At 44.0% G+C, this 22,978-nt stretch overlaps 1 protein-coding gene across 1 annotated transcript in view; it reads left to right on the forward strand.

Annotated features, from left to right (window-relative positions):
- LOC311100383 (glutamate receptor ionotropic, delta-1-like) overlaps nucleotides 1-22,978 on the forward strand; it is a gene marked incomplete at its 5' end in the record, with an annotated part of 495,891 nt that overhangs the window by 421,111 nt on the left and 51,802 nt on the right. Inside the window, 4 exons of the mRNA XM_084141276.1 lie at nucleotides 2,064-2,183; nucleotides 14,595-14,696; nucleotides 14,884-15,081; nucleotides 15,263-15,599. Of these exons, the coding sequence (XP_083997402.1) occupies nucleotides 2,064-2,183; nucleotides 14,595-14,696; nucleotides 14,884-15,081; nucleotides 15,263-15,599 (757 nt within the window). The remainder of the gene's footprint in view (nucleotides 1-2,063; nucleotides 2,184-14,594; nucleotides 14,697-14,883; nucleotides 15,082-15,262; nucleotides 15,600-22,978) is intronic.

Here is a 22,978-nt window from a genome sequence, read left to right on the forward strand (position 1 = left end):
CAGAAAGAGTCTGTCAAAGAATACAGCAAAGAGCTGCTGTTTTTCTGAGTGAGTTAATGTTTACGTTTTTATTCAGCACTGTCAACACTTTTACAAAACATAAAACGTGCTTCTTATTTTTATTAGCAGCTCGTCATGTCTATTTTAATATCGAGGAATATTTCATAGGAACAACATGAATTTGTGCATGAGGCAGGAATAATGTGATGCGACTCGAGTTTCGCCATCAGGTGGAAGACAGTGTCCCCTCTCTCTGGTCAGGGGTTTATTCATTCAGCCGATTCTGTTGCAAAACGTTTCTTAAACAGAAGCAAACAGAATGAAACGGGGAGGGACCTACCTGCATTTGTCCAATAGAAAGTCTTGTTTTAGTTGCAAAACGAAATGATTTGCAACTGTTTGGCGGAATGAATACACCCCATTCTCATCTGAAGAAAGCAGAGAGCAGGGACCGTGAGAGGAAGACCCTCTGCTGCTCTCTCCCTCCGCTGAGACTGACCATCAGATGCAGGTACCATCAGCCCAGTAAAATAGAAAAGCAAATTATTTGCAAATTATTTCAATTTATGCTCAACTGTGCCTCGCAAGAGATGCAAAAACGTATCTATTTTGTTTTCACAGCTAGAGTTTTGAAATATAATGTGGTCTGAGAACAACATTGGCAGGCCAAGCATAGTATGTATTATGCCTACTGTATTAGACCTACTGCACAAACCTCATTCCTAAAGAACTGTTTTTATTAGGTTAATGTTGCAAGTCATGTTTAAAGAAAGATAATCTGAGCGGTAGATCCCGGCTTGCTTTTTGTCTGCAAAAGTGATCTTGACTCAGAAAAGGTTGGTGACCACTGCTCTAAGCAGTCTATGGACAAGGTATGACACCAATCAATGCTTTGGTTTAGTTTCCTTGGCACTGTTTGCACATGATAATGTTTTAGCATTTGTGACACAAATCCCATTCAAGTCATGGGACCAATATTAGCATTTGTCGCGCACCATGTCCAAATCATCCAAAAGTATCTAAAATTGTGAAGCTCAACAAAGTCGCTTATAGATAATGACTTGAATGAATTTGTGCCACATATACTAAAATGTTAGCGTGTGGAAACAGTGCCAGGTAAACTAAACTAAAGCATGAATTGCTGTCATTCCTTGTCCATAGAATGCTTACAGGGCAAGGAAACCAATGTGTAATTTTGTAATTTGGGTGAACTATCCCTTTAAGGTCAACGGCATCATGAACTTTACCCAGTACCAGGACATTTTTGCCAAAAACCTGGTTGCCTCTGTCAGGAGTCTGAAACCTGGCCGCAAGTGGATCGCAAGTGGATCGCAAGTGGATCGCAAGTGGATCTGGCCGCAAGACAATAACCTCATGCACAGATCCAAATCTATGAAGAAATAGCCACAAATTCAACATCAGTCTCTGGACTTGAACCCCATTTTAAACCTGGGTTTTGAATTGAAGAGAGCAGTCCATAAGCACAGACAAATGATGTTAAGAATCTGGAAAGATTCTATATCGAGGAATTGTCTAAGATCCCTCCCAATGTTTTCTCCAATCTCATAAAATATTTTAGAAAAAGGCTCAATGCCGTTATCCTCACAAGATGAGTTATTGAAAACAGGGGTGTCAATAGTTTTGACCCCTATCCACTTGAGGAAATAAATGTATTACTCTTTCTCTGAGCAATTGTATTAGGATAAAATAATATAATTTCCCAATTTCTTTTGCGTACAATATAGCTCAGTATTTGGATTATTTATTTTATACAGTCTTTTTTGCTCATCTTTACCAAGGGTGCCAATAATTTTGGGCCTGACTGTATTTGTCTCAGAGACATTGGCCTGTCCCTAGCACAGTGACACTGGTTCAAACGTGCAAACTGATTCGATCACAATATTAATTGGCTTAGGGAGTGCACCGATTTCATTATGGACTTGATATTAAAGGACTTGTCATTGGACAGGTGGTCTTGTCATGACACTGTGAGACCTCACTCTCTCTATGAATTGAAACTATATTCTCTCTCTCTTTCTCCCTCCCTCTCTCTCCCCTCACAGGGACACATCACAGGTCTCACAGGAACGATGGATTTCAAAGCAAATGGATCCAATTCTCATGTCCAGTTTGAAATTCTGGGCACCAGCTTCAGCGAGACGTTTGGAAAAGATGTGAAAAGGGTGAGTATGATGATTCCGCTACTGATGTGCATTCTTCCTTTGCCTCAAGATGGCTGTAAGTCTGACAGATGTTTTTGAGTTTATTCTTCTCTATGCAGTTCTGAAGCTACGGACCTCTGTGGCACTACCCAGTGGTATTGCAGCACAGCAAGCCTCGACAAAGTAGTCAGTAAACCATTTCTTTAAAACAGAGGAGATTATGGCCCATAAATTCCTGGCAGTGATTTCTGAGGTGTCTTGGGGTGGGTTTCTTAGCACACAGAATTCGGAGTGTGGAAACCCTGTGTAACATACTGCAGTCCTTGAGGCAAAGCATACACAAGAATCTGCCAGGATACTGTCAGTTGTCTCTTTAAATAGTACTGAGAAATGTAATATACTCTACAATATCTAGGTTATTTATACATTGATGGAAAAAACTAGGTTAACCGACATGATCGAAATTCTCTATGTAGGTCTGTATTCTATCATGCAAATTGTCATCAGTGGTGGAAAAAGTACCCAATTGTCATATTTGAGTAAAAGTAAAGATACCTTAACAGAAAATTACTCAAGTAAAAGTGAAAGTCACCCAGTAAAATACTACTTGAGTAAAAGTCTAAAAGTATTAGATTTTCAATATACTTAAGTATCAAAAGTAAAAGTATAAATCATTTCAAATTGCAAACCAAAACGGCACAATTGTATTTTTTTAATTACCGATAGCCAGGGGCACACTACAACACTTCGACATCATTTACAAAATAAACATTTGTGTTTAGTGAGTCCACCAGATCAGAGGCAGTAAGGATGACCAGGGATGTTCTCTTGATAAGTGTGAAAATGTGGCCATTTTCCTGTCCTGCTAAGCATTCAAAATGTAACGAGTACTTTTGGTGTCAGGGAAAATATATGGAGTAAACAGTACATTCTTTTTTTTGGAATGTAGTGAAGTAAAAGTAAAAGTTGTCAAAAATATAAATAGTAAAGTACAGATACCCCCCAAAACTACTTAAGTAGTACTTTCAAGTATTTTTACTTAAGTACTTTACACCACTGATTGTCATATGCTAAGATGTGTTTTTCTTAACAAATATAGTAATAACATAATGCAATATTAATTTTCATGAATAAGTCCTAGTAAAACACATAAAGGGCATTATACACTGAGTATAGCAACATTAGGAACACATTCCTAATATTGAGTTGCACCGCCCCCTTTTGCCCTCAGAAAAGCCTGAATTCGTCGTGGCATGGACTCTACAAGGTGTCGAAAGCGTTCCACAGGGATGCTGGCCTATGTTGACTCCAATGCTTCCCACAGATGTGTCAAGTTGGCTGGATATCCTTTGGGTGGTGTACCATTCTTGATAAGCATGGGAAACTGTTGAGCGTGAAAACCCCAGCAGCGTTGGAGTTCTTGACACTCAATATTAGTGTTCGTAATTTTTTGTACGCTCAGTATATGTAAACACAGGAAAATCATGTTTTTGACTGCACTGGCCCTTTAAGCCATAAAAACTCCAATGAGTAGGCTACCATATAATAACATACTACTATTCTGCTGTGCTATTATTGCATTTCTATTGCACACATTATTTCAGCTAATGTAGTACTGTGCTTTTGCCGGCCTATTTCCTGCTCCCTAACATGAGTGGCCTGATCAAACACCAGTCAGTACAGTGGCTTAGGGAGCGCATGCCAATTGTCCTGTAATGACGACTGTAGGACAAGCAGCAACAGGGCCACAGTCAACACAGCTCACATTGTATAAGGCCATGGAAGCACACACTGTAGGCTGTGTCTCAAATAATACCCTATATTCCCCATATAGGGCACTATTTTCGACAAGGGCCCTATTCAGAACCCTCTGTGGATCTAGTCAAAAGAAATGCACTATTTTGGGAATAGGGTATTAATTGAGACACAGACGCTGTCTGCTCCTCTGTCCCATTGGGGAGACTCCTCTGTGTCTCCTCAGTGAGTAGTGTATTATGCGGTTGCACTCTTATTCTGAGATGCCTTCACTGGCGCTTGCTGAGGAGGGTATAGCCATCATTAAAAGGAGGGACGCCTGTCAAATGTGAACGTCTCCATACGATGCCCAAATAACAATGCCATGCTCCATGACTGTGAGAAATGTCAGCCATTGCCCAATGGCGATTTGTCTTTGAATTGTTAGGGGTAAAGTGTCAAAGAGTACTGTGTGTAGTAAATAGCCTGGTTCCAAGTGCTTTTTTTCTTTATATATTTGTTATTTCATAACATTTTATAGGGTTTTCGTATTGGTTGGTTTGTGTAACTGTTTTGGTCCATCCATCATAGAGAATAAGGAGTAATATAAATTACGCGGAAGTGGAATGAGTCAGACCCGTGGTAATGAAGATTTAATCACCTGGCATCCCAACATGAATTATGAACCCAGTGTATCACATTATGGCCATTAGGGTCCACGGGCCCACCGCCATAAGCCACAAGCACACACACACACACACACACACACACACACACACCCACAAGCACACACACACACACACACACACCAACAAGCACACACACACACACACACACACACCCACAAGCACACACACACACACACACACACACACACACACACACACATACCCTCAAGCACACACACACACACCATGTTACTGTGGCTCCCCTTCCTCCCATGGACATTTATTATGTGTATTGAAAGGAAAGGACAGCTAATGGCACGTCAAGTGCACTCAGTCCTGTTGTTGTTGATTATTACTGGGCCGGGCTCCACCACTTTCCAATAAGCTAGGCTATTACCCCTGAGAAGAGATTCATATATTTAGCTAACTTAATCCTGCCCCTGGTATGGAGACTAATAGTCCTATATCTGTTGTTTGACATCCGTCACGTAACCTTAGAAAGTGTGAAGCGGTAAACATACTAAATGGTACAAACCAGTGACCAAGCGGTTACATATGCTGAGAGGTTTTTAATGTTGTGTTACATGTTCCAAGCTGAAAATGTCTGTTTGCTTTCTTAATATATTCACATTCTCTTTATCTAAATCTCCATCTCCATCTGTACCTGTCGGCGCCTCTACCATGCTATATTTCACAAGGCAAACATTTCGCTCCGATGAAACGTCTCAAAGATTAGACCTAAATAGAGATTGAAATGTAATTCCCTATTTCTGTCTGTTGACTTCTCTCCCTTTTGACCACTCAATGCATCCCAAACATTCTGTTCTATTTCCGTCCTACCTTTCTATTTCTCTCCTACTGTTTTATTTATCTCCTCGTCTACCCTGCAGTATAAAGTTTCAGGCTTTGAGCTCGGCACTATTGTCGTTGAGTATAAATGAACACCCAAAACCTCTGTATTTGCTTAACACAAACCATTATTTGAATATATGATGCATCATGATGCATGTTGTTTACACCAATACGTGTTCACACATGCGCATAGACTGAGTGTACAAAACATTAGGAACACCTTCCTGATATTGAGTTGCAGCCCCTTTTGCCCTCAGAACAGCCTCAATTTAAAAAAAGAGGACTGAGCACGAACCCAATTCTCATCGATTGGGCTGTAGTGGAACAGGTTGAGAGCTTCAAGTTCCTTGTTGTCCACATCACCAACAAACTATCATGGTCCAAACACACCAAGACAGTCGTGAAGAGGGCACGACAAAGCCTATTCCCCCTCAGGAGACTGAAAAGATTTGGCATGGGTCCTCAGATCCTCAAAAAAGTATGCATTTTTTTCTCAACACTTTTTTGCTGTTGTTTTATTTTACTTTTTTATTAAAAAATAAATGCATTGTTGGTTAAGGGCTGTAAGTAAGCATTTCACTGTAATGTCTACACCTGTTGTATTCGGCGCATGAGGCCAATAACATTTGATTTGATTTGGAATTAATCGGGGCGTGGACTAAAAGGTGTCGAAAGCATTCCACAGGGATGCTGGCCCATGTTGACTCCAATGCTTCCCACAATTGTGTCAAGTTGGCTGGATGTCCTTTGGGTGGTGGACCATTTTTGATTCACATGGGAAACTGTCATCCAGCAGCGTTGCAGTTCTTGACACGCTCTAACCGGTGTGCCTGGCACCTACTGCCATACCCCATTCAAAGGCACTTAAATCTTTTGTCTTGCCAATTCACCCTCTGAATTGTCTCAAGGCTTAAAAATTATTCTTTAACCTGTCTCCTCCCTTTCATCTACACTGATTGAAGTGGATTTAACAGGAGACATCAATAAGGGATCCTAGCTTTCACCTGGATTATCCTGGTCAGTCTATGTCATGGAAAGAGCAGGTGTTCCTAATGTTTTGTACACTCAGTGTATATGCTTAGTAATCCCAAGTGTTAAAGTTTAAACTCGCAACAGTTGAGTGCAGGAAGGAAGGGAAGTGAAAGCCTCTGTAAGTGCTAACCATGAATTAGAAGCATTAGAATAGATGATGCGTCACGATGCACATTGCTTACAACAGTACATGTTTACACATACAGCATCTGCTTACCTATGTTTAGTAATCCCCAGTACTTGGTTCAAGCTTGGCAAGACCTTGCTAAATAGTGAAAATCACCCTAACATCCTCTCATTACCGTCATTAACCTTTCGGGATTGCGACTAGGCCATTAAGGCAGCAGACTAAGAGGGGTTAATGAGCTGACTAATAATTAGCCTCATTAATCTTCTATCTTCTAAAGTTATGACACTCACTACCAATGCATTCTCATTTCCCTAAGTAACGTGCAATAATGCTTATCCCTTTATTACAGTTGGATTGAAAAACTGAGCCGTACATTCAGAACAATAACGATGATTCAATACGAGGATTAGCACCGCCGTAATGAAAAACCACGCGGATAGAGTGTAGGAAACTGCCGTAATGCAAAAAAATATTAATAGATTCAGATAGCGCTTCAATTCTATTTAGCAGTCAATGGGTGTTTCTCAATATGCACACTACCGTGCTCCACACTTTTATGCGCCAAGTGCATTCTCCGAGGACGTTCTCTTGAGGACGTTCTTGTGATGACGAGAGTGTGGAGAAAGCATAAAACATTTCATTTGAGAAGCACTCCCCCTACTGTATTACCTCACGCTGCACCTCCCCATTCACTGAACCTTATTCCAGGCAGGACAATGGCAACAATAGAGACGAAACAAGAAATACACACAGCAAACGTTTAATTTCATAATTATCAGCTAGATATATGTGAATCGTGATCTAGCTAGCCAGCTAGCTAGTTAAACAGGCAAAATGACCTAAAACTGAGTCTATTTGTACGTGGCTGCATCATATTTCTTTGCATTCTTTCCGTTGAAGCTTGCATCGATGCATGCTTCAAAATATGTACAAATGGAGTATGCGTTCGAGAGGTGCCGTCCGTGCTCCGTATCATATACTTTGATTTGGACTCATACTCCGACCCTCCCGTGCTCCAATTTGTGTGCTCGGAGCACGGTAGTATGCATTTTGAGAAACAGCCAATATTTATCTGTTGAAAAATTCAGCTGTGATGTCACTGGTAGGCTAACAGCGTGAGTCTAGTATTGCATGCAGAAGTGCTTTTGGCTTTAGTGTTGCAAGTAGAATTCACATCACGCAATTACGTGCTTTGTAGCAACTAGGCTAGCAGGTACAATGCAGTGTGGTTTACTAGAGCTGTATGGAGCAGATAGGTCAGTGTTGCCTCTTGTCTGCATTGTGGGGACTCCCTACTGGGAGAGATAGTACAACACAACATGGCTCAGCCACAGAGCAAAAGTGGATCCCACTGGTGGTTCTAGGCCTGGTGATTAAATCTCGACCAGGACAGAGAGGTGTAATCTCCGTTGGTTTGACACAGTGATAACGTTTTTTATTGGGGTTAAAGTAGAGGGGGAGAGAGGGATGGGAGGCACCATTGTGTCAGACGGTCTCTTTACATAGGTGTCTTCTTGGTCTTTCAATGGAGAAATGGAGATAGGGATCCATCAGTGGGCTATTTCAAATATGGAAAGGGCTTATCGCCTTGTAGCACAGCTTTGATAAGGTTTACAGGGATCCTCCAGGCTCTCAGGCCTGATAGGCTTGTTACTGTGGCGGCTCTGCCCAGCAACAACCAAAACATACAGGTAGATGTGCGTCCCTTTTCTGGAGCAGAGCTGAATTACACAGACAGTCATTTGGAACATAATGGGATTAGGCTGAATAGAAGTCCTTCTGAAATGAGTCCATTACAAAGGAGAAGAACCCCTAACAATAACAATTTGCTATTCAGAAATCCCAAGTAATATACGTAAAATAATGACATGGGATATTGTTGATTTTGCTTTTCACTGTTAGTCCCTAGTGATATTTCGTGATTTCTTGATGAGTTGAGCTAGGTCTGAACATTGTAACCTGGATTGGCTTGTGGTTCTTTGAAAAGAAATGAGAGCCTGATAATTAGTTTAAATTCAATGTAATACATGTGATATTGAACATCTCTGATAAATTCAAATGTAAATCTGCAATAATTTGTGTTGCAGTAATTAGGGATAAATAAACAACGCATCTAGGCCGCATCTGTTGATGGTGGCAGTATTGTTATTTTTCCTCCCCCGCCTGCATTTAAATGAACAAAGCACCACCAGCGTTCTAATAATTTCAATTCTTGCCACACACTAATTACACTTAGTTGGCAATGCTTTTCTTTGAACTGTCTCCAGAGATTAAACTTTCTGGGGAGATTCAAAGATCAGAGACAGACAGTGTAATAATGAAATACACAGGAGAGGATTCAACAAGAATACACCATTCCATCAACAGTAGTTTCTTAGTCTTCTGAGAGTAGTTTCTGGATGCTTTCCAAAGAGGTGGAGAGCAGAGTTGATGTTCTTCTTTAAGCCTATGCTTTCTATAGCTAGAAATTAAGGCGCACTGCCTGATTACATTGTTAGAGAAGGCTGGGGGTTTATAAACATTGATGGAAGAGAACATCAATTAAATGGTTGTGCTTTACTCTCTCCGCCTAGGCTCAGAGCATGACTGAGTTGAGCCACATTGTACCTGATGATGCAAACCTAAGCAGCGCTGCCACATGGTTAAGGGAGGCATTTAATCATTCACTACTGGTTAGTCTCTTGTAAACAAACATGGTATAACCAACACTGACATAGCCTGTCTATTTCTATTAACTATGAATTACAAATCTAGTGATTTCCAACAATTAAAATCTATTCATAACTTCCCCTTTCGTTTTATGAAATCATTACACATTCATCCAGACTATCTTCTCTGTCATAGCAGTAATCCATCAAAACCTCAATGTCATTTTGATCACCCATTTGCCAGCGGGCGTGTGATACAGTGATGTGCAGTACAGCTATCCTGACAGATAGTCACACCAGTACCCTTTTAGCCTCGAGCATTTTTTAGATCATCTCTGTGAAAGGACATGTATTCGGGACGGGCACAGCAGGTGTGAAGTGGAGGCAAGTGGGGGCATTTAGCTCTGTCACTCACTCAAAGCAACGCCACAGTTGACTGAGAGGCCTGACATTTTTACAAAGGGAAGAGGGATGGAAGCGCATGCTTGGCGATGCATTGACCCACCATTGATCTGTCCACCTTAAGGACAGGATGAGCTTCCATCCCTCAGAGACTAGTTCCTCTCTAGGTTTCTTCCTAGGTTCCTGCCTTTCTAGGGAGTTTTTCCTAGCCACTTTATAAGTACTTTATGACAACTGCTGATGTAAAAAGGGCTTTATGAATACATTTGATTGATTGTCTGGGCTGTATGTCTGACCTGACTGCTGCTCAGAAAGAGTGTTCCCTGTGGGCTAGGATAGCAGTCTAAAGGCGTCAGCATGCTTCAGTTCAGTGAATGACAACAAAGACTTTATTGAAGAATCCCTACTGTTGACCAATCACAGACGAAGGGGCGTGGACTTTGGCTCTGAACTTGCCTCCAGAAAAAATGTGAGTGCCCGAACAACCGAAAAAACCCTGATCGAAGTCCAAAACGAACAAAAACATCACAAAGTCGTCATAGTATATGCACAAACTCTACCAAACTGTTTCGGCTGGGAAGCATGCGGACGACTTAAGCCGCTGCCTCCAGATCACATATCAGCATGGGTTCCAATCCAGCCCTCTGCTAATTTAGCACACTCTCCTCTATATTCCTTCTCGACCTCTGTCCTATCCAATGAAACAAAAAATATGTTTTCTTTAAAGAAAAAGAAAACAGAGCACTCCCCTACAATAGGAGGATATGGGACTTCCTGTAGAACAGGAAAGAGTACTATCATGGCCATACTGAGAGTCAGTGGTGTCAAGTACAATGCTAGGGGCTAATGATGACCATTGACCACTAAGCAATTGGCACCCGAAAAGCTAGCGGAACTGACTTTCCTCTCAAAACATAAGGGTACATTATGAAATTATATTCTGAGATTCTATGTGCACAGTTCATCATGATTTCTGTTCAAACAGCTGTTAGAACCCTAGAATTTGACACGACATCACAGGGTCACAGTTGAGTTACCTTCCGAGGCAGAAACCATGGTCCATTCATGTGCAGGATTGACATGTACCCGGGTCGATATAGATAAAGTTCAACATTGTGGGTCACAATGAAAGCCATATATAAAACTCAATTGAAAAGTGACCCATCCGCTCTGGTTTGATGATTTATGCTGTTTCCTTACCACCCTTATTATGAGGTCTTCTTTGTGGTTGAGGCCTGACTTTGAGGCTGGGGTTGGAATAGATATTGACTTTATACTGTGAGACTGTCATGGGTTTAAAGCAGTAGGCTACAGAGCCACTGATTTCTCTATGGTTTTCTATCGCTGTTTTGTTTCTGTTTACTGAGATCATGTATTTTTTCTTCAAGAAAACTAACTTATTTTGATGAATAAGTTGCAGTTTGTAATGTGAATGCAGGGCATGCATGACAAAATAAATGTGTCTTGATGCCAATAACACATTTGTAAAGTGAATCCCTCAAAATGTGATACACTTTAAAAAGCAGCTGATTTAATTTAAAATGTATCATTTTCCCTGTGTCTCTGGCTTGGAGAGTTAATTGTTTCAATTAATTAAAGAAAGAAAATAATCATAATCATAATCACAGAGGTACAGTAGTAAGCTACAGTTTCATTAGTTGCCATAGTAGTTTCGACTTCCTAGAGGAGAGCTCAAACATCTAAATATGGTTTTAACAATTCCATGGTTTTTGGTACTGCTGGAGGCCCTAATGTGCATAAATCCCTAATGACTTAGAGATCACCAAGAGGACAGCTGAGAATATCTGCATCGGAAAAATTGTCTTCTCTCTGGCCTCAGGCTGCTCATAGGGAAGCAATATTTTCCTAGTTAGCCTTTCATTATAGGCCTTGGAGGCTACAGTAGCTCAGTCACATTCATCCTGCTGAAAAGGAGTAAATGAGTATATAAAGAAAGCACAGAACACTTTACATTTAAGATGGTTACCATGACGACACACACAGTGATGTTTTAACTGACTGTTGAAATTGATGGTAATATACACTAACCTGCCAGTTTTTTAGGTACACCCATCTATTACCAGGTCGGACTCCCCTTTGCCTCCAGAACAGCCTGAATTCTTCCCAGCCGTGACAAGGATCAATGACTTGTGCATTCCGGGATGCCGTTCTGTTTGTGGCCCGCCTGTTATCTTGCACGATTCTTGCCATTCTCCTTCGACCTCTCTCATCAACGAGCTGTTTTTGCCCACAGGACTGCTGCCGACTGGATGTTTTTTGTTTGTCGCACCATTCTAGGTAAACCCTAGACACAGTCGTACGTGAAAAGCCCAGGAGGGCGGCCTTTTCTGAGATACTGGATCCGTTGCGCCTGGCACCGATGATCAAACCACACTCAAAGTCGCTTAGGTCACTCGTTTTGCCCATTCTAACTGAATGCCTCGATGCCTGTCAGCCTGCTTTATATAAGAAGCCACGGCCACTTGACTCACTGTCTGTAGGAGCGATCCATTTTCGTGAACGGGGTGGTGTACCTAATAAACAGTGTGTATTGTGCTCTAATATACACTGAATGTACAAACATAAAGAACACCTTCCTAATATTGAGTTGCCCCCCCTTTTGCCCTCAGAAAAGCCTCAATTCGTTGGGGCATGGACTCTACAAGGTGTCGAAAGCGTTCCACATGGATACTGGCCAATGTTGACTCCAATGCTTCCCATAATTGTGTAAAGTTGGCTGGATGTCCTTTGGGTGGTGGAGCATTCTTGATACACACAGGAAAAACCCAGCAGCGTTGCAGTTCTTGACACAAACCGGTGTGCCTGGCACCTACTACCATAACCCCTTCACAGGCACTTAAGTATTTTGTCTTGCCCATTCACCCTCTGAATAGCACACATACACAATCCATGTCTCAATTGTCTCAAGGCTTAAAAATCCTTCTCCTCCCCATCATCTACACTGATTGAAGTGGATTAAAGTGACATCGATAAGGGATCATAGCTTTCACCTGGATTCCCCTAGTCAGCCTATGTAATTGATGTTAATGTTTTGTGCACTGAGTGTAGTTCAGTTAACATCTTTAGAGTGACTGCATGTGTAGGGCTTATATCTGAGTGTATGTGTATTTGTATCTCCCTTTGCTTGTTTATGTTTGTATACTGCATGCCTCTATGCTTTGGAGTGCTGTAAAATAGCAATTATCCTACATGGTACGTTTAATAGCGTAATTATGACGGCAGGCTGAAGATTAAGTTGGTTATTAGCTGTTATTAATCTGAGGGTTAATCTTCAAAATCAGGTCATTTATTATCATTCTTTCAAATGAAAGTGGCCTGTTTTTATTGGACTGGATTGTGTTTATTGAAATTTGAATGTGTCACATCATTGTGTGAAATTGTTCATAAAATTATATGAGTTTAATCAACTGTTATTGCTGTGGTGATGATGGGTCACACACACATTCACGCATGCACATACAAACAGGGACACACACACACACAACATGTGAATGGACCTCTTTATACTGTAGGTAACCCATGATAAGATAATCTGGTATCCATGACACACATACACTGAGTGTACAAAACATTAAGAACTCTGCTCTTTCCATGACATAGACTGAACAGGTGAATCCAGGTGAAAGCTATGATCCCTTATTGATGTCACTTGTTTAATTCCACTTCAATCAGTGTAGATGAAGGGGAGGAGACAGGTTAAATAAGGATTTTTTAAGCCTTGAGACAATTGAGACATGGATTGTGTATGTGGGCCATTCAGAGGGTGAATGGGCAAGACAAAATATTTAAGTGTCTTTGAACGGGGTATGGTAGTAGGTGCCAACTCAATATCAGGAAGGTGTTCCTAATGTTTGGTATACCCAGGTGGTCTGTACAGTTTTAACTGACTGAACGGTTTGACCAGTTAGCCCAATCCTCCCTGTTTGTGTTTAATTTCAGCCAGAGGACTTGTCCACCTGGCCATGCTGTCAGAGAACACAAATGTCATATCAAGTAATCAATGAAGGAGCCTTGTCTGTGTACTGCAGTATGCCACCTGAGCAAAGCAGATTTTTCACCAGGATCAAACATGGTTGCAGGACACACACCACACACACACACACACACACACACACACACACACACACACACACACACACACACACACACACACACACACACACTGTAGCATTTGAGAAGTAGGTCAAGAGAGGGAAATATGTTTATTTTATTTTTTTTCTTTAACTTTGAACTATACCTCTGTGCATTAGCATGGCTCTACCTCAGTCAGCTGTTACCTAGGTAACCGTTTTCCCCCCTTCTATCTATCTATCTATCTATCTATCTATCTATCTATCTATCTATCTACCTATCTATCTATCTATCTATCTATCTATCTATCTATCTATCTATCTATCTATCTATCTATCTATCTATCTATCTATCTATCTATCTATCTATCTATCTATCTATCTATCTATCTATCTATCTATCTATCTATCTATCTATCTATCTATCTATCTATCTATCTATCTATCTATCTATCTATCTATCTATCTATCTATCTATCTATCTATCTATCTATCTATCTATCTATCTATCTATCTATCTATCTATCTATCTATCTATCTATCTATCTATCTATCACCCACCGACTACCTTCAAAAAACATGTAAATGGAAGACATTAGTAGTCTACGATGCCCTTTGCACATTCAGAAATTAATTACTGTAGAGGCTTTAAGAGGCTTTAAATATCAGCTTTTCTTTGGTTGGCATATCAAAAGGTGTCTGGTGGAGATGGATTTTGGATGGTAATTCTGTGTGATTGACAGCCTGAAAGATTTAATTAGGCCATGAAGAGATTGCTCTCTTTTCTGAGCAAAACATAATTGAACACTTGTTATTGACACACATTTCTGAAAGTCTTGATCTCTCTGTCGCTCTCTTCTCTCTTTCTCTTTTAGCTGGCTACGTGGGACTCAGTCCATGGTCTGAATGGCAGCCTGAAGGAGAGTCGCATTGAGAATGGCATGCAAGGAGTGACGGTCAAAGTAGTAACACTACTGGTAAGGAACAACTTGTTGACGCTGTGAGACTGTGTTACCATCCATGTGCTGTGAATTGTAAACATTATCTATGTGGTTCCGCATGTGTGGAACACTGCTGCTGAAAACATAACTATTTGATTCAGCACATGCACCTATATTCATGTTGTAAGCATTTCGATCTGATATTGTGTTTGATTTGGTATAGGAGGATCCCTTTGTCATGGTGGCTGAGAACATTCTTGGTCAGCCCAAGCGGTACAAAGGCTTCTCCATCGACGTGCTCGATGCCTTGGCAAAGATCCTGGGCTTCAAGTACGAGATCTACCAGGTCGCTGACAGCAAGTACGGCTCGCAGCTGCCTAATGGCTCCTGGAATGGAATGATCGGGGAGCTTATAAACAAAGTACGGCTTTTTTAATACGGCCCGTGTAACCTGCCAACCTGCCATATTATCCCCAGTAAGAGAATGGCATTTGAGACCATTACGGCTCAAAGCAACACAGTTTTGACATGGCTTCAGTCCCAACTCATCCCTGACTGACCGGGGGACGTTTTCTATAATTATTCTCTGTCTGTCCCCATAGAGAGCTGATCTGGCCGTGTCAGCCATTACCATCACTCCAGAGCGGGAGAGTGCGGTGGACTTCAGTAAGCGCTACATGGACTACTCTGTGGGGATCTTGCTGAGGAAACCAGAGGAGAAGATAAACATCTTCTCGCTGTTCGCTCCGTTTGACCTGGCCGTGTGGGGGTGTATCGCTGCAGCCATTCCCGTGGTGGGAGTTCTCATCTTCCTGCTAAGCAGGATGCAGGCACTGAGGACCCAGAATCCTCCAGTGCCACACCAGCAGCCCGCCACCCAGGCGTCCAACTCCCTGCACAGTGCTATCTGGATAGTCTATGGAGCCTTTGTACAGCAAGGTAGGATTAACAACTCTCCTATATACTAATTGAGCTTTTAGCTAAAGCAACATAGGCCATTTTACAGTAGAAAACTAATGATGTAATTTGTACGCATCAAATATTTAATGGGAAACATACAATTTTAATGTGCTTGTACTGTATGCGTTATTTGTGGGTAACATTAAAAAATGCATGATTCATTAAAATATCCTGTGACTATTTATGAACTATTTATAATAAACATCTAAGCCGATTTAGGTAATGAAAGTGATCCTATGCATTACAATGCCATCCATAAAGTTGCATATACAGTGAAAAAGTCCACATGGCTGTTTCTGAACCTATGTTGCTGTCTCATACATGTCACACACATATGTACAGTATACAGTATAGTTCTCATCGGGCCTGAAAAGTAGAGCTCGGTCCAACCCAAGCCCGGTGAGCTGAAGCCCGAGCCCAGGCCCGGTACGTAATCACAGAAATTAAATGATCCTGAACCCCCAAAAAATACAGATTTCTAGATAACAGTATATTGATTTAAACTGGTGTTGAGAACAATGCGGCGGAGGCGGGCAGCAGCGGAGTGAGGAGACGAGATAACAGCCCTTTGGCCTAAAAAAAAGCGCGGAGAGAGAAAAACTCACCTTAGTTATGATCGATGAAAATATTGTAATGAAGTAAACTTATGCAATTGAAGGCATGTATCAAATATTTGCTTATACTGAAACTCCCAAAGTCATATCCAACCGTTATACTAATTTAAATCAAGTCATTTGTGGTCATCTAGATGATGGTTTCAGCACCGTTTTGATTGGGACAGCACCATCGCGCTGCTTTGAGACAAGAGTGGGGGACTCGTCTTGATAAATCAATCAATGTCTGATTTTTTTTTTCTGAATCTCCGTTTTGATATTTGTTAAGAATTAGGCTGGGAAATGTTAGCTAAATTGAGGTGAGTGCTTATGAACATCTTTATTCTAGTTTGCTCATATATTAGCTGATCAGAACATAATGCTATCATGTTATGTAGCTTAACAAGTGGATTTTACTCTTCAGTCGCGTAGTAGGCTGTCCAACTCCCAACCGAAAGCCTGTGACCTGTCTGGTAATCAATCAATGTGATTTTGTTTAACTGAATCTCCGTCTGTATATTTGGTTTATTGATTTCTGCCTGAGCAAGTGGAGATGGTAGCTCATGTATTTGTTTGCTCATCTATCACTGATCAGAAACATATAGCATGCAATAATGTAGCCTAAATCAAGTGTATTGTTTTTCTACTGTCTCCTGTAGTAGCCTTTATATAACGTATCCACCATCGAGCTGTGAGAGTACATCCTGTTTTATCTGTCTTAACGTAACTTAGCCTACTTCAATATAATCAATCAATCATTACATCATTACGCAACATACGAGTCATTCATGCCTTTAAATACAATCAAGCATATAAAAAAAAATGAAATAACAAAGAATCCTTGAATAATTAAACAATAAATAAATAACTACATTTTCTGTCTAACATTCATTTGAATACATTACTCAAAAGCCCTGTGTTTTGAATGAATGTTTGATTAGGAAAACATTTGGATCAGTTAAGGGTCTACTTTTGATGGTTTACAAGGTCCAGCAAGGCACGTTAGCAGGGTAGTCATAGGGTGTACAGTGAGGGAAAAAAGTATTTGATCCTCTGCTGATTTTGTACGTTTGCCCACTGACAAAGAAATGATCAGTCTATAATTTTAATGGCAGGTTTATTTGAACAGTGAGAGACAGAATAACAACAAAAAAATCCAGAAAAACGCATGTCAAAAATGTTATAAATTGATTTGCATTTTAATGAGGGAAATAAGTATTTGACCCCCTCTCAATCAGAAAGATTTCTGGCTCCCAGGTGTCTTTTATACAGGTAACGAGCTGAGATTAGGAGCACACTCTTAAAGGGAGTGCTCCTAATCTCAGTTTGTTACCTGTATAAAAGACACCTGTCCAAAGAAGCAATCAATCAATCAGATTCCAAACTCTCCACCATGGCCAAGACCAAAGAGCTCTCCAAGGATGTCAGGGACAAGATTGTAGCCCTATACAAGGCTGGAATGGGCTACAAGACCATCTGAGGGAAGGAGGTTCTCACCCACTACAAAGAGGAGGGGGACAAAATCCCTCCTGAGATGTGTGCAAACCTGGTGGCCAACTACAAGGAACGTCTGACCTCTGTGATTGCCAACAAGGGTTTTGCCACCAAGTACTAAGTCATGTTTTGCAGAGGGGTCAAATACTTATTTCCCTCATTAAAATGCAAATCAATTTGTAACATTTTTGACATGCGTTTTTCTGGATTCTTTTGTTGTTATTCTGTCTCTCACTGTTCAAATAAACCTACCATTAAAATTATAGACTGATCATGTCTTTGTCAGTGGGCAAACGTACAAAATCAGCAGGGGATCAAATACTTTTTTCCCTCACTGTATTTTGTTAGGATGTATCGGCATTAACAGATGCCATTGGAATATGGGCTTCTCCTGATACTGAGACGTGCTGCCTGTTGTGGTCGTGTGGATGTCATGAGCCTCTCACTCCACCGGGTTACCACCTTAATTTTCTTCCACTCTGCTCACCACTCTCTCTACTCAGCCTAACTAGCTCCACCTGTCCCTGCTCTGCTCTGCTCTAATTACTCTGCCAGCTGCGCTGCATTACCCACTACCTCTCCCAGTATTTAAGGCCCTGTCTTTCAGCTCTCCGGTGTCAGATCGTCTGCAAAGCTCACACCCGGAACCTGTTTGCTCGCGCTTCTGGCTCACCCTGGTTTTGTGACCCCGGACCTGCCTGATTTTTGGATACTCTTCTGCCCCAGGAGATCCAGACCTGCTTCTGCCATAACGACTCCTGACTACTCTTCAATCCCGGTAACTCTGACCAGCCTTCTGCCTTGCTACTACGTATTTTGGATTTCCCTTGAACTGTACTGCTGCCTTGTTTCATTCCGCCCTGTTGTGTCTGTGTCTCCCCCCCCCAGGACTTCTGGACCACCCACCACCGGCTTCATAGGACGCATCGCTGCCACTGGGGGGGGCACAGATCCAGCACATTGGACGGGGTCCCTGTTACCCCTGGAGCCTTCATTCACTCCCTACTTCCCTTTTCCCTTAAGTTTTAATAAACTTTCTGGTGTGACGCAATTGTGGTCCTCTGGTCGTCTGTCTGAATCGTGACAGTACGATCTGACCATTATGGACTCAGCGCACACTTTCCCCGACATGGAAACCGATGAGCATGAGCAGCAGTTCCAGCAGCAGCAACAACAACTCGCCATGATCATTCAACTCCTCACCAACCTTACCCCAGCCAGTCTGCCCACCAGCCCTGCCCCCGAGTTACCTGCCCCGGTCATTGCAGCCGCTGCTCCGGAACCCAAGATTGGAAACCCCGAGCGGTTCAACGGCGACTCAACCCACGTCCGGCCATTCCTGACTAGCTGCCGACTTCAGTTCTCCTTGCAGCCAAGGACCTTCGCCACGGAGGGGGCTAAAGTTGGGTATGCCATCACTCACCTGACGGGCCGAGCTCGACTCTGGGGAACAGCAGAGTTCGAACGTCAAACCCCCGCATGTGCTACCTTCGACCTGTTTGCTGAGGAGATGCTGAAGGTGTTTGACCTGGATTCACCAACCGCAGAGGCGTCTCGTGAACTGTTCAGTATTCGACAAGGCAGACGTACAGTCGCAGACCATTCCATCGACTTCCGAACCCTGGCTAGACGAAGTTCTTGGAACACACCATCGTTGGTGGACGCGTTCTTCCATAGTTTGGCTGACTATATCAAGGACGAGTTGGTCTCCCATGAACTGCCTTCCACTCTTGATGAAGCCATCGCACTGACTGTCAGGATCGACAGAAGGATACAGACCCGTCGTCGTGAGAGGGGGCGCCAAGGTCCACCTACTACCGGCATTCGGAGAGATCCGACTGGGCTCCTGTCATCTACTGCCACTCACCCAGGTCAGTTTGATCAGTCTGAGCCTATGGAGATTGGGCGAGCCTCTCTCACTCCTGCAGAGCGCCAGCGCCGCTTCACCTCAAACCTCTGCCTCTATTGTGGAGGTGATGGACATCGTGTGGTAACCTGCCCTTTAAAGGGCCGAAGCTCACCGGGCATAGGGGGAGTCCGGTTGAGTTCAATGACCATCCAGTCCTCCGACCGCAAACCCCTGCTGCAAGTTCACCTCCGCCTCTCTGACTCAACTCACACCCTGGCTGCTCTGGTGGATTCTGGCGCCGAAGCCAACATAATGGACATCAAGCTGGCACGCCAACTGGGACTGGAGAACCTCCGTTTGACACCTCCTATTCCTGCCCGGGCACTGGACGGACACTTACTCGGATCGGTCACTCATGTCACGGCCCCGGTCTCGATGGGTCTGTCCGGAAACCATCAAGAAACTATCCAGTTTCACCTGCTCCCCTCTCCAGGCCAACCCCTCATCCTGGGTTACCCATGGCTCCGCCGGCACAACCCTCAGCTCGACTGGGTGACCGGGGTGATCAGGGAGTGGGGAGAGGACTGCCACCGAACCTGCCTGCTTGCTGCCGCACTACCCCCTCGGCCAGTACCTACTAACTCCGCTCCTGACCTCTCCAATGTCCCAGAATGCTACCATGGTCTCAGAGAGGTGTTTAACAAAGCAAGAGCCACATCTCTGCCCCCTCACCGACCGTACGACTGTGCCATCGACCTCCTCCCTGGAACAGCCCCTCCAAAGGGTCGTCTTTATTCATTGTCTGCTCCTGAAAGAAAGTCCATGGAGGACTACATCAATGGCTCTCTGTCCGCAGGATTAATCCGTTCATCTTCATCTCCTGCTGGTGCTGGCTTCTTCTTTGTGGGGAAGAAGGACGGATCTCTTCGCCCCTGCATCGACTACAGGGGACTCAACGACATCACAGTGAAAAACCGTTACCCTCTGCCTCTGCTCACCTCTGCTTTTGAGTTGCTCCAGGGAGCCACTGTTTTTACCAAGTTGGATCTCAGAAACGCTTACCACCTAGTGCGGATCCGGGAGGGAGATGAATGGAAAACCGCATTCAATACACCAACAGGCCACTACGAGTATCTGGTTATGCCTTTTGGGCTCACCAATGCTCCTGCTGTGTTCCAGGCTCTAGTGAATGATGTACTGCGGGACATGTTAAACAAGTTTGTCTTCGTTTACCTGGATGACATCCTAATCTACTCCAGAAACCTGTCTGAACACACCCGCCATGTCCAGCAAGTCCTTCATCGTCTTCTGGAGAATTCCCTCTACGCCAAGGCAGAGAAATGTGAGTTTCACGTCAAGACAGTGGCCTTCCTGGGGTACATAGTGGCAGAGGGAAGTATCCAAATGGATCCTGCCAAAGTATCAGCAGTCACTTCATGGCCAGTTCCGGAGAACAGAAAGAAGCTGCAACAGTTTCTGGGGTTTGCTAACTTCTACAGAAAGTTTATCCGGAACTACAGTACCGTTGCTGCCCCTCTCACTGCTCTAACCAGCACCAAGCAACCCTTCACCTGGACCCCAGCAGCCGACAAAGCCTTCAGTACCCTCAAGGTGAGGTTCACCTCCGCTCCCATCCTCCAGATGCCTGATGTGGACCGGCAATTCATTGTGGAGGTGGACGCCTCGGATGTGGGAGTTGGTGCTGTGATTTCTCAGTGGGCTGCGGAGGATAGGAAGCTCCATCCCTGTGCCTTTTTCTCACGTCGGTTGTCCCCCTCTGAGTGCAATTACGACATAGGGAACCGTGAGCTGCTGGCTGTGAAGCTTGCCTTGGAGGAGTGGCGTCACTGGCTGGAGGGGTCCACCATTCCATTTCTCGTTTGGACCGATCATAAGAACTTGGAGTACATCCGCACGGCCAAACGGTTGAACTCCAGGCAGTCCCGCTGGGCCCTGTTCTTCACCAGGTTTAATTTCACTCTGTCATACCGGCCTGGATCACGCAACACCAAGCCAGACGCCCTCTCCCGTCAATTCCAGAAGGATGACACCCCCTCCAAGGACCCTGTGTCGATTCTGCCTAGTCCCTGCATCGTTGCAGCTCTGACCTGGGCTGTTGAGGAACAGGTGCTGGAGGCTCTCCGTAACCAGCCAGGTCCCAGCACTTGCCCAGCTGACCGCCTTTTTGTCCCCGAAGACCTGAGGTCCCAGGTCGTTCAGTGGGGACATGACTCCCGCCTAGCTTGTCACCCTGGCTCCACCCGCACTTACAACCTGCTCGCCCAGAGGTTCTGGTGGCCCTCTCTGAGAAGGGATGTACGGGAATTCGTCCAAGCCTGCCCCATCTGCAACCAACACAAGTCGTCCTGCCAGCCCCCAGCCGGATTGCTGCAGCCCCTGCCTGTGCCCAGACGTCCCTGGTCTCACATCGCCCTTGACTTTGTCACGGGGCTGCCCCCTTCAAGTGGCATGACCGTCATTCTCACCATTGTTGACCGTTTCAGCAAGATGGCACACTTCATTCCCCTCCCCAAGCTCCCAACCGCCAAGGAGACCGCCCAGGTGGTCCTGGAACACGTCTTCCGGATCCACGGACTGCCTAAGGATGTAGTTTCTGACCGTGGTCCACAATTCTCCTCCGCTTTTTGGAAGGAGTTCTGTCACCTGCTGGGAGCCACAGTCAGTCTGACTTCCGGATTCCATCCCCAATCCAATGGGCAGTCAGAGCGGGCTAATCAGGAGCTCGAGAAGGCACTGCGATGCATGACTTCACGCAACCCCCACTCCTGGTCGCAGCAATTGACATGGGTGGAGTACGCACACAATTCTCTGACCTGCTCTGCCATCGGTATGTCCCCTTTCCAATGTGTTTATGGATACCAGCCTCCTCTATTTGCCAGCCAGGAAGAGGAGGTTACTTGCCCATCTGCACTTGCTTTTGCCCGTCGATGTCGCCGCACCTGGTCACAAGCCCGAGCCACACTCCTCAGATCCGTTGCCAGCTACACTACCGGGGCCAACCGTCGGAGAATTCCTGCTCCCACCTACCATGTTGGTCAAAGGGTGTGGTTGTCATCGAAGAACCTGCCACTCAGGGTGGAGTCGCAGAAGCTGGCACCTCGGTTCATTGGCCCATTCCCTATCATAAGAGTGATTAGCCCAACTGCTGTCCGGCTCCAACTGCCTAATTCCCTGAGGGTGCACCCCACTTTCCATGTGTCTAAGATTAAGCCCATCCATGAGAGTCCGCTGGTCCCTGCTGCGCCTTGTCCTCCTCCTCCACGGCTCGTCGATGGTGGTCTGGTTTACACCGTCCGCCGCCTGCTTCGGTCCAGACGGAGGGGTAGGGGTCTCCAGTACCTCATTGACTGGGAGGGCTATGGACCTGAGGAAAGGACCTGGGTGCCAGCTAGTCGGATTGT

This window comes from Coregonus lavaretus (genome assembly GCF_964263955.1).
Source record: "Coregonus lavaretus genome assembly, chromosome: 25".
NCBI classification, from domain to species: domain Eukaryota; kingdom Metazoa; phylum Chordata; class Actinopteri; order Salmoniformes; family Salmonidae; genus Coregonus; species Coregonus lavaretus.